The sequence below is a fragment of the Paralichthys olivaceus genome, chromosome 5 (genome assembly GCF_024713975.1).
Source record: "Paralichthys olivaceus isolate ysfri-2021 chromosome 5, ASM2471397v2, whole genome shotgun sequence".
In the NCBI taxonomy this organism is placed as follows: Eukaryota; Metazoa; Chordata; class Actinopteri; order Pleuronectiformes; family Paralichthyidae; genus Paralichthys; species Paralichthys olivaceus.
The window spans coordinates 16978502-16994972 of NC_091097.1; the positions used below are offsets into that span (position 1 = coordinate 16978502).

At 41.7% G+C, this 16471-nt stretch overlaps 1 protein-coding gene across 1 annotated transcript in view; it reads right to left on the reverse strand.

Annotated features, from left to right (window-relative positions):
- LOC109639533 (alpha-1,6-mannosylglycoprotein 6-beta-N-acetylglucosaminyltransferase B-like) overlaps window positions 1-16471 on the reverse strand; it is a 50579-nt gene that overhangs the window by 18766 nt on the left and 15342 nt on the right. Inside the window, exons 5-9 of the mRNA XM_020103044.2 lie at window positions 11793-11902; window positions 9592-9665; window positions 8406-8573; window positions 6794-6958; window positions 3560-3729 (exon numbers count right to left, since the gene is read on the reverse strand). Of these exons, the coding sequence (XP_019958603.2) occupies window positions 3560-3729; window positions 6794-6958; window positions 8406-8573; window positions 9592-9665; window positions 11793-11902 (687 nt within the window). The remainder of the gene's footprint in view (window positions 1-3559; window positions 3730-6793; window positions 6959-8405; window positions 8574-9591; window positions 9666-11792; window positions 11903-16471) is intronic.

Here is a 16471-nt window from a genome sequence, read left to right on the forward strand (position 1 = left end):
AGAGCCTGAGAGCGTGAAAAAAAACATGGAATTACATCAGCGTGGGACAGACAGACACTCGGAGCAGAGTTGGTATCGGTGGTGTATCAAAAATATTGTTAATTTTTTTGTGGCTGACAACAGGACTAAGTGGCGGTGTGTGCATACAATACTTGTCCGCTCTGCTGACAGAGCCCCCTGTACCTGACAGCCCCTTGACTCCCTCTTATATCTCCCCCGCCTCCGTTTCCTCGCTCCTCAGGTGTTGAGGTGTCATGCTCCGTCGCTGGCTAATTACCCATGTCACACTGGGAGGAGATGAGGGGAGATCCCAAAGCGGAAGTAACAGCTGTCTTCGCCGCTCGGCAAACTGCCGTGGGAGGAGTGCTCCCTCTCCTCGGAGCGCGACGAGTGCCAGTGTTACTGACAGAAATGATGTCTAAGCCTCCTGAGACTCCACCTCGATTACAGTAAATCCAAGAAAAGATGAGAGACAGAGACTTCACCACTTCTCTTGTTCTTTTATTACCAACACTCGGCGTCTGAGTGGATCGGTCTTTTACTTTTCACTTCATGATTCGCTTCCTGTCAAACAGGTTCACGTCTCAAACCCAAATCTCACTGCAGCAATAGAAGGTTTGGAGAAGTCGTGAATGAATAATGCTTGTAGTCTAAGATTGTACACACAGAGTGAATAATGCAGACTATGGAAATCAATCATTTCTCACTATGAATCTATCTCATCTGTGATTCTTGAATTATTACCATCAAATAAAACGTGTGTAAGGTAATACAATTTTTTTGAAAATAGCTTCAGTGATTAAATATGGATTTGTTTTGAATGTTTCCAGCATTCTTGGGACCACCAGGATTTTGACTCAGCAGCATTTTGAATTTTACAGCTTAGAATTGGATCAGCAGCTATGTGGAGGATACTCTTGCGACCAGCGTAGTGCTTCTAGCTCAATGCTAAACTCCAACCTTACAAATAAAGTTCTCTTGCACTACCAGAGGGGTTGTGCCATGAGACTGTACGACCAGCTGTGCTCCCAGTAGTTCACATGTGCCTGATGTATCTTTATCAGGCTCTACTGTTTTTCTAGGTCATAATCATTTCCCTAAATGTGATATGCAAAGGTGAGTGGTAAAGTATGTTCTGATAAAAAAATTTTTTTACATGAACAGCTGTGCCATCTGTTTTACATCGTGCTATATTTAAATTCCCCTGTGTCCTTTCTCTAAAACAGTGGTTACGTCTTCTTAGTTTGACATAATAATAATATATATATGAGAAGTTTATAGCTAGGTGCTTTTCCAGCCAATTGTTCTTATGTGTGTTTTCTAGCTGCACATTAGAAAATGTAGCTGTATTAAACACTTTTTTCACTTTTTGTTAAATTGTTTGTACGAAAAGTGGTATATGAAAGTCTGGTTGGTGGGTTGGTTAGTTGGTTGGTGGGTGGGTGGGTCGGTGGGTAAGTGGGATGATCAGTTGGTTGATGGGTTGGTGGGTGGATGTATAAAAAATAACTGCAAATGTTCCCTAATTACAATCACTGCAATTACATAACTATACGTCCATGTTGCTATATTGGTGCATCCCTCGAGGATATCTTGCAGCAGTGTGTGGAGACAGAAAAGACTTACAGAAAGGAGAAGCTGCAGGGAAAGTGAGCTAGGATCTTACTGTGAGGATGCAATGTGCGAGAGTAGCTGATTTGTCTAAGCAGGACAGCAAAGGGAACACGCCAGCCAGGGTGTGTACTTTGTGAAGCCACCAGAGAGTGTGAGTGCTCCCAATTACAGCCAATTATGTGATGCAAACTAACAGCCTAGCTGCTTTCAGACATGCACTGATTCCGCAGTCCTCCTGTTTTTTCTCCAGAGGAAGTGCATGTGTGAACACAGATTTACGAGCGAGACACTCCACATTCTCTAAGGACAGCCTGATACGTCACTTCCTGCCTCTGCCTGAATAATGCAAAGGATTTGTTGCTGTTGTGAACACGTCTGTTGTGCAAACTCTGGGTAAACTCCGTATCCAATTCTCCGGATTTCACCCGTAGGTCATGTCTGAAAACGGCTTATGATTCCCGCTGTAACTGAGCTCCCAGTGCGGCTAATTTCGGAGAAAGCTTTAAACAAGTCAACAATCGTGTCCACATGAGAACCACAGCTGCTTCTTTTACAAAGCCTGGGTGGGAAAGGGAAGAGCAGAAAATGTAAATAGATCCAAGCCTGAGGGAATCTGTGGGAGCACAGCCCATATAACGATCTGTCAATTTAATAGCACGTGGGAGAGGAAGAGTAAGGGATGTAGAGAAGTGTTCCCTCTTCTCTTTTCATTAGCAGTCACAGAGAAGGGGTTTATGGATGTTTGGCATCTGCCATTAACTGGACAATATTTAGGAAGGCCGTTAAAAATAGGGGGGAGATAAACACTGTGTCTTTAAGGGGCTAAAAGCAAAGACGGAATACAATCAGACATATGAATATTTTACATATGCAGCTTGTTTTCTTTAAGGCCAAACATTCAATTTCCTTAAGAATAGATGAAAATATCAACCTTAATGGACTATTACATAAATCGCAGCTGTCTATAAACTCAAACACACACACACACACACACACACACACACACACAACACACACACACACACACACAATAGACATTAATCTGCTGGAAAGTACAACCCCTAACCTTGGCTGATGTTTCTCTGTGAGTCGGAACTTCTACCATTTTCAAACATGCTCCCCAGGTAGCCAGACCGCGCTGATTCAATACACCATGACTCCAATTAGTGGGGTAAATAACAGCAGGGCCAACAGAAGAATTCCTCCTGCGCCATCCTTCCCACCTCACTGGTCTCCACAGCTTGTTCTTATCAAAGCAGCTTTTCTCCACAGTCTGGAATCTCAGATCAAAGTGCAGCTCTAACTCATCAATGCCCCTTACTTCTTCCCTACAGCAATGGTTACAGTGCTCAATAACAAGCACACATTATCATCCGCTGCAGCTGCACACAACCCCACCGGCAGAAAGGAATCGATGGCAAATCAAGTCTTTTACACAGTCATTTTTCCTGACCAAGAAAATGTCCTCGCCAAAACTGCACCAATCTGGGGTGACAGTCTTATATTTTTATATGGAACCATTTCCTCTGTCTGACTGGAAGACACATTGTGAATGTATGTGTGTGTGTGTCTGCTGGTATATGGACTTAGGTTTGTGGTGAGGAGCGAAAAGCACGTTATCTCAAACAGAAAGACATGCACAGGTTGTAGAGATGCTGTCAAGCCCTCAGGTTGATACGGCACTCGGCAGGAGAGCGAGATAGCTTAACTGTGTGTGGCGAAAGGTGATGGAAAACAGCGTGTGGGCAAAAGCACTCCGATTGGGCTGTTGATCATTTGCAGAACATCCAGAAACGAACAACAACATTTTCGTTCGAAGAAAAAAGCCAAAAAGAACAATTGATTTTTTTTTCATTTTCATGAAACAAAAGATGATTCCTGCACATTCCCGAACATCAGCCAGCTTCAGAGTTATCTGAGAGGAATGGGTCAAACCGGGACTTACCCGTGCAGTTCCTTGAGAGAAACCGAGATCTTGAGGTTGTGCCCCAGCACGTGCAGGACTGTGAGGATGTCGGCCCATTGCACCATCTCGCCCAACGGACCCCCCTTCAGCACCTTGGGACTGAAGACGTCCCCTGACTCCTCTGTCAGGAAGCCCACATGGACGAGAATCTGAATTCAAGGAGAATAAAACAAAAGTCAAGGCAAGAGAAGATTGGAGCACGACGCAGCACCATGTTGTGTGAGAAGTTTGGAAGAGAACAGGTCTTCATCAATCTGAAGTTTATCTCCAGCTTGCGTGGTGAAAAATGTAGATTTCATGAGAGCAATTTTCTCAATATGCATAGATTCTGATATTTGTGACGGATCACTGATGTCAGATATTTGAAAATAATTGACTTTCTAATATATGTGAGGAATCAAGTGATCGTACCAATGCAGAAACACAATCAGCTGTGTGTGGAGTTGAAATTAAAAGTGACCTGTTGAGGTCTAATTGATATGCAGAACAATATGCAGGCACTTTAATTGCTGATGGGGGGAGATAGAAGTTCTCAGCTATTAACCACATAAACAACAAACCTTGTTTTCCAATTTCTTCTACACTGCCTTCCAAAATCAATTTCTGAAAGTCCTTGAGGAGACCAACAAAGCTACAGCCTGGTTTAAAAATGTTAATGGAGATTTAAAAGATGTCAGGTCATTTTCAAATGGATGCTTCTTTTCTTTTAAAAATGATACCAAATGTTTGTAAGTCAAAAAAACTATTCAAAATCACTTTTATTAGGGAAAATGATAGAAGGTGGTGGCTTAATTCAGTGTTTTGTATTTAGACATCACTCAGTGACAGGGTCAGTTAACATAATGATAGTCACTATAAAGTAATTTTATCTAGGCAGGAAGTTAGAGAGGAAAGAGAATTTAGCAGGAAACATCTGTGGCTCTTGTCAGCGACAGATCGCTGAGGCTAATGCTTGAGGGAAATTTTCTGAAGCTGAAAATGGATTTGCTACAAGTGCAGAGCTCTGAGAGGAGAAAGACAGGAGCAGAAAGAAAAGGTTGGCCAGAGATGTTCCATAAGACATCTGTCTTCTCTACAAATCAGTCTCCCTCTGTCTCTCAACAGGACTCTGAGTGTCAGTGATGGAGGCCAAGGCTGCAGGGTCTGGTTAATGGACAAAAAACATTACTGTCAAACACACAATAACAATAAACACTGCCTGCTCCACCGTGGGGAGGGAGCAGGCATTTGGGAAGAGTGTAATGTTATTAACAAATTTATCCAAGTGAAAACCGGCCGATGAAAGAAAATGATAAATAAAATATATCACATGAGGTGGAAAAGCAGGGTACTGTCGCCTTATTTGCAAAAAGCAAAACACAATAAATTGATTTCTTTAATTTCTCATGTTTCAGTTTTGCTTTCAGAGCATCGAGCCATACAGTACACAGCTATTCATTCTGACACCCTTCAACTGTGAGAAGAAGAACATATGCATAATGACACTGTGCTATATTCATACAATGCTCCATACATGCACATACATCTGCGTACAGCATGTAAATGTGTAAAAAAATCATCAACACAAACCTGTGAAATGTGCCAGATTGGCATATTTCTTGTTTTTATAATTATCCATATCTCCTTCTGTGCAGTCCTGGTCTTCAACACGTGTCAAACACACACTACACTATGTTCCTTCTGTTTCTTATTAAGCGTCACGATAGCAGCATCTCATAAAGTTTGTGCTACAGGATTTCTGTAAAACAATTTAAATCTGAAGCACTTGTGAAGACAATCAGACATATGGTTACATTTGGACTAATGAATTAAAACGTCATGATTAACAGTTCAGACTGATTGGTTGAGCTTGTGTGTTGACGGGACTTCGATACCATGTCACCATCCCCCCGATCGCTACTGTGCAGACTCTGGCTCCGAATTAACAAGATGGCAGCGTTCGTATCTGGAATATTTTGGCTTCATTTCAGACACCATCCATTTTTATAAACATGTGTTCAGGACCAATGATAATCCAAAGGAATTCAGTGCAGTGCTCGGCCATTGTCTGTGTATGGCAAACAGCATAATGAAATTACTATGTCTCCTCATACATGCATGGATCTCAAATACTAAATCCTACATTCACTTAAAACTACACATGCATTCTACTGTATGAGTCCCTTTGAATAACATGACAGCTACACATACACTTGACCTGGTTATTTTCAGTCATGCTCCGTGAAATATGATCCAGGTGATAAAAGTGGTTTTGCAGTCACCTATTTTCAACCAGTTTCAAATGTCTGTGGATTTGAAAGTGAATTTAATAACTGACTGACACTGACTGAGTTATTGCCTCTGTGTTGTGGACCCAAGCTTAAAGCAAAGAGGCCTGCTGGCATCTCACAGGCATCGACAGAAGCCGATTCCAACGCCATACAATTCACTGTTTCATTAACACATGAAAACAGCCACAAAAATAACTCTCAGCAATCCAAGGATGAAAGAGAAGCGGCTTGGAACACTGAGCTGGCGCAGTGATGTGGGTGTTCTGCACAGTTTAGTTTTACAGCATGAAAGAAAAATGGTGTTTTGGTGAGCATTTTCTGAGTACACAGTCCCAATCTCAAGGATAGAAACATGATTTTGTTGGAAAATTTTTACAACACGTGTAATTTAAAGTCTAAGTATCTTTCATGAGGAGAAATCCAGTGTTGTTGCCATTTCAGGGAGTTCTTAGATATCCCTGTAAATGTCAGGAGAGCGAGTGCACCGAAGCCAACCAAGGACTGCAATTACTCTCCACCATTATCTACTTATTTCAGTAACTGGAAAAACTGTGATACTGCAGTGACTGACAAACAGGAGGCTAAGAATCAATAAGAAAATGTGGGTCCGGCCTGGATCAGTTGTTTCAGTCTTAAATGTTGGGATTCAGTGTCTGTGGTGGAACCGTTTGATCCACAACATCCTGCGCCAAGATTTTACAGACTACACAGATGGATTTTCATCAAATGAAAAGCTGAAGAATATGTTTCCAGATTTATGTGGAAAAAAACAACAAAACAAAATCTCTTGAAACAGAGAGGAGGCTTTTTACTGGTTAGTGCCTCTGCTTGTCTGTTAACCACCACACTTTGAAAAGATGAAACCAAACAGATTGTCATCCTACACTTTCATCCTCCGCTGCGAGCAGATAAAACTCTGGGTGTGAAGATGCCTCATATTCACCCTTTTTTTCTCTCTCCAGTGATTGCGAAGCTTGTCGTCCAAGCGGCGTGCAGCTGAAGCCCACTGCGCTGCCAGCATGCGGATGCGTCTCTTCATGAAGTTCAGCGATTCCTTCCCGGTGCCCAGCTGCTCCAGCAGAGGCCCAGTGTCGGACTGGAAAACAGCCTGGATGACAGGAGCAAGACAAATTACTGGAAAGTATCAAAAGTGCAGAAAAGATCTGCAGCCGAGGACATTATATTTCTGTCTGTTTTTTCTGGTAGTTAGCTGGATGACGTAAAAACTACTCAACTTATTTTCATGAAATGTTTTGGAGGGGTGGGACACAACCAAAGGATGAACCGATAAACTTTTGGTTGGATCTGTTGATTTCTCAGAGAATAATTCATGGATATTGATGAAAAGAATCCCGTTTATGAGACTGATAATTATGAGTGTGAGCAATTTGGTCCAGATCCAAATAAAAATCCAGATCTAGTGGATTTAAATGTTTCATGAGGGGACTGTTTGGGCTTGTGCTCTATTTAGTGTTCTGCAGAACTTTTGCACCAGAAACTATAAAACTATATTACCTTGACCTAAAGCAGAAGGGGCAGGACACGAAGAAAACCACAACAAAATATATACGTTGTTCGGCTGTTTTCTGCCAGTTTCTGCTATTTTCATTTGAGACGGTAAAGCGTCTGCTGTCCTGTCTCGTTATCTGCTGGTGCCTTGGGCGAGGGCTCTCTAACAGGCTGCCTGAGGGATTCCTGGATCATCCTCATAAATACTCTGCTCACTTTACATTTCCTCCTCTGCCCACTATGATCACAGCTTCACACTCCAATACCAGCACGTGAGTGTCATTTAATGGAGCGAGTGCCCGGGAAAGAACAGAAGACTTAAACATATACAGAAGAGATATAGGAAAACACAACTGTTCCTCCCGGACACACATCTGCGATAAAAAGATTCTCTCAAAGCCAATCAATATGCAGCGCTGAACTGTAGTCGCACAATGTGGGTGAATTATTGCTCTCCAAAGCAACTTGTATGGCACAGCACAAAATGCAGCGTGCAGAGGGGAAGCCTCCAGATTAGTATCATTGAATACAAGCTGGCAATTAGAGCTGAGGGGAGAGCTGAAGAACAAATTCCCATCAGGGCCTGTTGTGCCGGCTGTACATTACACTGAGGAGAAGAGCAGGGGAGGAGGAGGCAAATGGCAGGTTGGGCCTTGAGCAGTGACGGCAAACACCCAATGAGAGATAGGGTTGAGTGGGGTGTTCAGATCCTGCCAGAAGCAAGCGATGAAGAAAACACGACAAAGAATCCTGTGTGCTTAGATAATAGACTCAAAACACTCTGAAGCAGCAGTGTGAGGCAAAACACATTTCCATCCAAAATGTGGTCACACCGTATTTTCATTGTAACGCTGTCAATGCTCAGAGCTGGACATGAGTCATCAGATGATTTGCTTAATCTGCCTGCGAAGATTTTGACTTAAACATATCATAGTATAATCTAATCTTATCTAATCTTATCAAGTCGGCAGTGCAGCTGGGTAATGCCTCTGCAGGGTCTTACTGAACTTCGTTGCTGTGGAATCTAAATTGAAGGGTTGCGTTACCTTTGTCTTGGGCGGAGGCTTCAGGGTCGGCGTAGCGGTCTGGTTCCTCCAGGCCAGCGGGGGGCAGAACCACTCGACTTCACTCAGATAGATGAGGAAGGAGCAGTCGGAGCCGTCCACACCGTAAAAGGCGTAACAGGGATCCGAGGTCCAACGAGCGCGCATCCACTGGAAAGACCCAAACTGTTACCTCTAAAAGATTTGAAGTATATTTTTATGGTGGTTCTCATATCGCTCCCCTGTGTTGATATCAGAATAAACCACTGTTAATCATGTGAAGTCTTACAAAGTGCTTTTTATCGGTATTAACGCTCACTGTAATGAAACTTCCTCCGATGCGTCAGATCTCTCAAATTTGCACAACCTACGCTGAAAGGCTTTCTAAGTCAATAAACCATAATAAATGATAAAAGTACGGAAATTTGTGTTATAAATTTAAAACACCTGCATAACATGTATGGATGAAAAGATAAGATAAAAGCAAAAACATGAACAACATATTTATTATTTGCATTATTTTGTTTTTGAGATTTTTAAATGTGCCCATTTTTCACATACGTATGTGAGTTGTGAAAAATGTGAATTAGCAGAGAGAAATTCTCCATCAACAACACATAAGGTGGAACATAATACATCTGTAGTGTTAATGGGACCGATGGGAATATTTACGGAGGCCTGCGTCATCCATAAACATGGCTGTGATAATAATAGACTATGCTGCATGTGTGTATTTTCAAAAGACATTGATTCTATACATACAGACCTCTTAGTTACAGCTATTGAATATTACAGAAGGTGGATGTTTTTCTCGCCTTTCGTCCTGATATCTTGAGTTCCCTCATTTCCAGACAATTATCGAAAGAAACACACGTCACCTTATACTTATATTGCACACCCACTCATTTTCTTGCTACTGATGCTATTTCTATATTTTCTGATTTAAAATCTTTATTTCATCTTAGTTCATTCCTCATTCTCAGTTTTTATGTCCTGTTTTTCTTTGCTGTCACCCATCATATACATAAATCTTTACTCCACTAAACCCGTTCTGCAAAGGAGCTTTTAAACATCCGCTTATCTTATTATACAAACTGTATGTCGCACCAAGGTGAGTCACCAACAGAGGACATGGGGATGTTTGTTGTGTGTGAGAGTGTTGAGACCGAAGTGAGATATGAAGACTTACATCCATCTTGCTGACACAGTCTGGATGATGGGGATCTTTAGGAATCTCACATTGTCCTAATGTCCCGTCCCTAACTGGAGAAAATAAGAATGCAGAGTACTTATCAAAATCATAAAAACACACATATATCAGCCTCTGGCACAAATCAGCAAAATGCACAACAGAGACACAAAAGTCAAACACAAGGAGGAAGGGGAAAAAACATCCTGTGCCGTATTTACTCTATAGATTTTATGTGAGATCTAATTCAACACAAAGCCAACCCCATGAAATTGATAGATACAAATTATAGATAAACTGTATCGGCATCGTGATTAATCATAAGACTAAATGGTGAAAATTGACTGATGCCCTTTTAACCAAAATGACTAAAAAGGAATCAGTCGAATCTGCCATCCCCCACGAGCAAGAGCTGAACGTGCTCAAAGATCATTTATGTGTGCGGGTGAACCTCCTGTCGTTAACGCTGCTGAATCCATAGTTGAAACCTAATGGCATCGAAAAGATCATGAGGACGGCGCTCTCCCTCCCTCTTCCACTCAAACACACCGTCCGTCACAGTCAGACTGACCGTAAGTGGCCGTTAAAACATCCATAAAGATCTTACCGTAAATCGCCATGATTAACAGTTTAGACTAAGTAACGATTGGTTCCCCCAGATTGCCAAACTGTGCAGTCTATGGCTCCAAATGCCCAAGATGGCAGCGTTCATATCTGGGATATTTTGGCTTCATTTCTGGATAGTTGGAGGAAGTGGAGACACGACGTCCATTGAAAAGAACAGGAGGACGGCGCTCTCCCTCCCTCTTCCACTCAAACGCACTGACCGTCTATCACAGTCAGACTGACCGTAAGTGGCCGTTAAAACATCCATAAAGATTTTACCGTATTTGGCAGGTAAGCAGGATTCAGCATAAACACACTAAATATTGCTTTCGCTGTGCAATATTCACCTAAACAAGCATCCAGCTCTCTGCTGAAGGGGGGGTCGACTTTAAGTTAATCATCATCACCGTCCCGCGTAACATTCACATCACGTTTGGTGGAAATCTGTTGTGTTTATATTCAGATGGTTTGACGTCCCCCTGGTGAAAATCTATAAATCTCTATACGCCTATATTAATATATGTTCCTACCTACCTTTGGGGTGAACAGGGACGATATGGAGAGTAAGAGTAAGAGGCTCTTATAAAATCTTGGGCTCCCCTGCTGAATGGCCAAGTATCTGATACAACCCACAGGCTGGATTTACTATAGATAGATTGCATAAGTGTGATTCATAAAAATCATAATCTTCTCCCCTCTTCCCATGTCTCTCTGCAGCACAGCTGACTCTCCCCTCCCTCTCTCCTTCCTCTCCTCTCTCCCTTCATTTATCCCCCTTGAAGCTCAGCATGGCCGGGCCTAATTAAAGGAGCAGTTGCAGCGTCTCCGCCTGCGTCCTGCCAGGCATCGAGGCGCACACTCGCAGACAAATAATTGCCATCCATTCTGTCTGATTAGCATGATAACGGCGGACCTCTTGCAGGGAGAAGTGCCACCGCCTGCCACTGTTAAAACTTAGCAGAGGTTCGGAGCGGCCTCGTTTAAACGATATCAGACATTATGACAACAGACAAATTATCTCACACACTTTAATGAGCCCGTGAGCTGAACGGTTTTCACTCATAAAGTGCAGTGTAGTGGATACAAGAGAGGAATTGAATTGTAAATTAAATTGTGCTGTCCGAATTCTGTTCTGCGCCCGATAAAGAAATTGAGAATGAAGGCTAATAAAGAAAGCCGATAGACTTTGGATCCCATTAACTAGGCAGTAATTCATCACAGTGATTTAAACATCCTGCTGTCACATGGTTATGATGTGTGGTGACGATGGAGTGTGTGCGGTGCACAAAAGCTGAGACACAACAGTGACTTGGTATTTGGACGGGTAATGTGCCGTGAATAATGTCTGTCATGTTCTATATGATCAACCAGCAGGTTGCATGTTACACACAGATTGTGCATTCAAGCATTAGACTGGATCCAGGCTCGACAGTGATGCTTACATGGGAATGGTGGCAAAATGTTTTCAGATTGGAGGGATTTGAAATGGACATATAGGATTTGTCTGAGGGGCTGCAGTTGTAGTTAGTACTCTAGTATTCTCCAGGTGTGTGACGGGGCTGTGGGAAGACGGTATGTGTGTGTGTGTGTCGTACCTCTGTTGCTGGCCATACTGCGTTGCAGGATCTGCTCCACCCTCACTGCCATGTCAGACATGTTCTGGGCTATGGCTTGGATGCGCTCCACAAGCCCTATAGGCTGAATCCTGATCTCACACACACACACACACACACACACACAGGAAGTGAAAATCTAAAAATATTCCTGCAGCAACCATCTTGTAGTTGACCTGAATTCTCTATAAACTGCAATCAGGCGTCTTCAAAAGAAAGAGACAGTATATTTCTTTCTTCTTTCTTCCATCAACCAACAGCCTTTTGCTTTGTTTTCCCTCCATTTACAAAGTGGTGGGAGAAATGCTAATTGTCCAGAACTTGAAGCGTGAAATGGAAAAAGCTTTTAAACAGTGACAGATAATTTATTTGTGGAGATAGAAAAGTGAGTCAGCATATTAAAAGCTGGTCCTTGGGGGAAAATAAAAACTGAAGTCAATTAAAATGTTAGCAAATGGTTTCGCTGCACTTGACCTCTGTAAGCTTTTGGCAAAACAATGGAAGAAAAGAAACAATATTTACACTGGAGAGAAGGAGGGATGAAACTCAGAGAGGTACAAAGGAAAGAGGAGGTTTGCAGCATACGTGATAATGCAGTGTGACAGTTCCGAGAGATTGTGGAACGCTCCGGCACGACAAACAGAAAAACAGCAAATTATCAGAAGCTTTGTTCATTCCAGGATCCCAGTGCTGGTAAAAGTTTCATTTCACTCGGGAGCCTGTTTATCAAAACACTTTCCAAGATGTGCAGCTGTGCAGTGTCACCAGAAACAAACCCGTGACACAGAAATCGCTCTGCAAGGTGAAAACGCTAAAGCAGAAAAAAGCCATCTCAACAACTGTGATCTTTCTGGGTAACAGTGATCCGTCAAAGTAAAGACAGAGACGTTTTTCTAGCTGCAGCACCTTAGGAATGTACCGTGACTGCCTACATTAATGCTAAATGGATTTATGCAATAAATTATACAATACTGCCGTAAAAAAAACCGTCTCCCTGCTGGCATCCCAAAGATAAAAACTCTGTAGAGAAAGTCAGATTGACCTGAATTGACAAATATCCACAGTGGAGTAAAGTTAGTGCAACTCTTTGTGAAACTTTTAAGTGACACAAAAACTGAACTATAGTGACTATTTTCTTTACTGATCAAATATCAGTCGCTGTAATTCTTGTTGTTCCTATTTTGTCATTTAATTTTTTATTGATATGAAACTATGACTCAGAGATAAAGCTAAACTAAACTTAACATTAAACATTTGTGGTGATTGTCCATTGATATGTTACTATTTATATCACCGCTTATTAAGTACAAATTGTGATCAAGAATTGAAATGCAATCTTTTATCCATTTAGAGCCGTTCTTTGATACCTCGACCACCATTGGACATGAAAATATCATGAATAAAACAGGACATGATGGACTAAATTGCTGTGTGGTGTAAATAGGAGCATAGAAATGCGCATTTGACCTTGTCCTTGATAGATGAATACACAAAATTAAAGTTTGCCCTAATGAAGAAGCAGGGTCTTCCCTCATCTCTACAGCAAGCGTGTTGCAACCTCTGAAATATTGATGGAGATAAAGGAATACATGTTTTCTATTCCTTTTGGCTTGGGTCATTAATGAAAATGATATTCTTCACTATCAAGGCCTCATTACAGAAGAAAATATTACTTTAATGAGCAGTTGAATTTCCTAGTCCACATCTTTAAAAACAATCAATGAAACAACCTCATGAGTAAATGATGTGCAGTGTATAAAAACATATTTAACCATATACAGTAAGTTGAGCTACAGGAGAGTGAATTGGTGTTTTCATGATAACCTGTGAGGTTGTGCAACACTGATCTAATCTCTGTTAGTATTTTATTATTTCATCTTTGTTTACCTGCTCTTGGTGTTTCCTCGTTGTGAATGTATGAGATGTACGATAGCGCTTCCGCGGTTATTGTTTTGCTCCGTGTGTGGATGAGGGGGAGGGCTGGGTTTTACGTAAGTGTAGACTTTTTATCGCTTTTATTCTATGAAGCATTTTGTGTTGCGTCAAATTAAAAGTGCTGTCCAGATTTATAGATGATTTTCATTGTGGACACACTCGAATTTCATGTTCTACACACGTTCCTATGATGGTTTACAACATGCACACTGTAAAAACTACATGCATAAACATCTAATGTTTTTTGTGGAAGCACATTAAGAAACTGGAGCTTGGCAGAGTCATTTATTTTAAGTTCAATTATTTTTAATATCATTGAAAATGTCTTTTGTTGCCTTTTATGAAAAAGAAATTCAATTATCAAGGACGGACTGAGGCAAAAAAAAAAAATCGGATGTTTTTCTGCCACAGTAAAAATTGTTCTGAAATCAGTTTTTGAGTCACAGCTGACATTCAACAACAAAAGTTAAAAATGTCAAATTTAACCCTAAAGTTTTTCCACATCACTATTTGACTTTAAAGTCGTGTGCTGCCTATTATGTTATAATCAGCCATTAAGAATCAATGGAAGTTCTGCCTTGGCCTGTTTTACATGAAAACAAACAGTGTAATGACTTATTTTAATGAGCTCTCTTTTCATGTAGCAGCGTTATAGGAATTTATATTGCTCGTTAAACTGCTCTGAATATGTAAACCGGCGGAAACTCACGAAAACTAATGGAACGGTGGTTCAAGGCCAGATGCAGATCGAGCAGTAAAAGTCTGAATGTATTTCTGTGTGTTTCTCAGGGGAAAAGCAATCTCACTGTTATATGTTGCGTAACTAAACATATTCCTAAACTGCAATTTCATTTTGTTTCAGTGCAGTACTCAGAAGGTGAGGTAGGAAGTAGCCAAAACATTTTATTCTCCCCCGTAGACCAGCAGGTCAGGGTAAATTAATTGCCAATTACACTGGAATACAAGTACAAACACAGATTATTAGACAGTGACACAAACGCTTTCGCTCGTGCAGACAGATGGCCGTGGTCACGCACACATTCATCCCATATGCTAAATGCTACATGCTAAACAGCGAGAGGACAAGTTAATTACTTCTTTAACATTACAGCACATGGACAAAGTTTCTCTCCTGTCTGAAGATCACACACTAATCCTTGGGGTCGACCCCTGACCCTGAGCCATGCAGCGCTTTTTAATCACCTTAAACGAAGCCGAGAAGATAAACTTTCACCACCGTGTTGGTTTAAAAACTATTTGGCCTTTTCTCTCTGTTAACATTTCCAGTTCAGTCCCTGAGAGGCCAATTAAATGATTGTTAGAACTATATGACTGAAAGCATATCCACAGGGCTTTTTCCAGAGAAAATTAAATTCTGGGAGTGTAATATCAAATAGCAGATAGAAATAATTATATGAGGAGCTTTGGCCACACTACAATAGATATTTTCCCTCCTGCGAGGAGCAGTAGTCAGGCCAAGTGCGACGCTGCATCGCCTCTGTCACAGACACAGACACATGCAGCCACACTGTAAAATTATTTTTTATTGCAAAACCTCTCGATGCATCATGAGAGGTGATTATGTTATTGTTTGCAGTGGAACTCAGAGGTTTCCTGGCTGTGAGGACGAGGGAGGGAAACAGGCAGCAAAGGCAGAAACTGGTGGGGGGGGGGCTTCCTCTCCTCAAACCCGGGGAAGGTGTGTGTATGAGGAAAGGTATGTTGCCATGGAAACCGTGGAGCACACAACACAACTCTGGCACCATCAACTTGTCCAGCAAGACCCCTGCACTTCTTCTTTTTTTTTTTATGTGACAGTCGCTTTCATTTCTCCATCTGCCCAGGGAGTTTCAGATGCAGGGACGGAGTTTGTTCTAACACATATCTCCTCCAACACCAGGCCTCCCTGGCTCACAGCTCTCTTCACAGTGTCTCCTCTACTGGGATGCCCCCAGGCTCTGTACTTGGCCTTCTTTCTTTCCTCCCACTGAATCTCTCAGGTCTACCTCAGCCTCCATATTTTTGGAGTATCCTGCAGACCTGCGCCTCGTGTTCATCCCTGACAGCCTTGAGCTACGGTTCCTTCCCCACCTGTTTCAGCGCCTTTCTATCCCTCAAATAAAATGCTGCACATTTTACTTTCTAACACAAGCAAAACTAAACTGTGCGACTTTATCCTGGAGCATAGGTCTGTTAACGAACAGCGTTGCTGCTGACAGGCATCACCAGAGGGAGGTCTGCCATGACAGCTGGATCACATCTGTACAAGCACCTGGTAATTTACCTCCAACAAACAGTACATACCAATCAGTGTAACTGCATTATGAAAATCTTCTAAGTAATACTACAATCTGGCTATAGCTAACAGATTATTCAGATTCTTTGCACAATGCACAGCCACATAAAAAAATATTAACCCACTGATAAGAAAAGTTAATTACTCAATAAGCTATAACAATATGTATAGTTTGGAATTCCCTAATTATTTTTAAGATTAAAAATAAATTATCCAAATCCGCTCGCAGCTATTTGCTCCTTCTATTAAATTAATTGCAGTTTAGCAATTTGGTCTCTCTTGGTCTCTGAGGGTTTTCTCCGAGGACTCCAGCTTCCTCCCACAGTCCAAAGACATGCAGACTGGGGTTATGTTAACTGGCAACTCTATATACATGGGTACGTGAGAGTGAATCTTCCAGACTCCCTTCGAGCCTCAAAGGATAAACAGT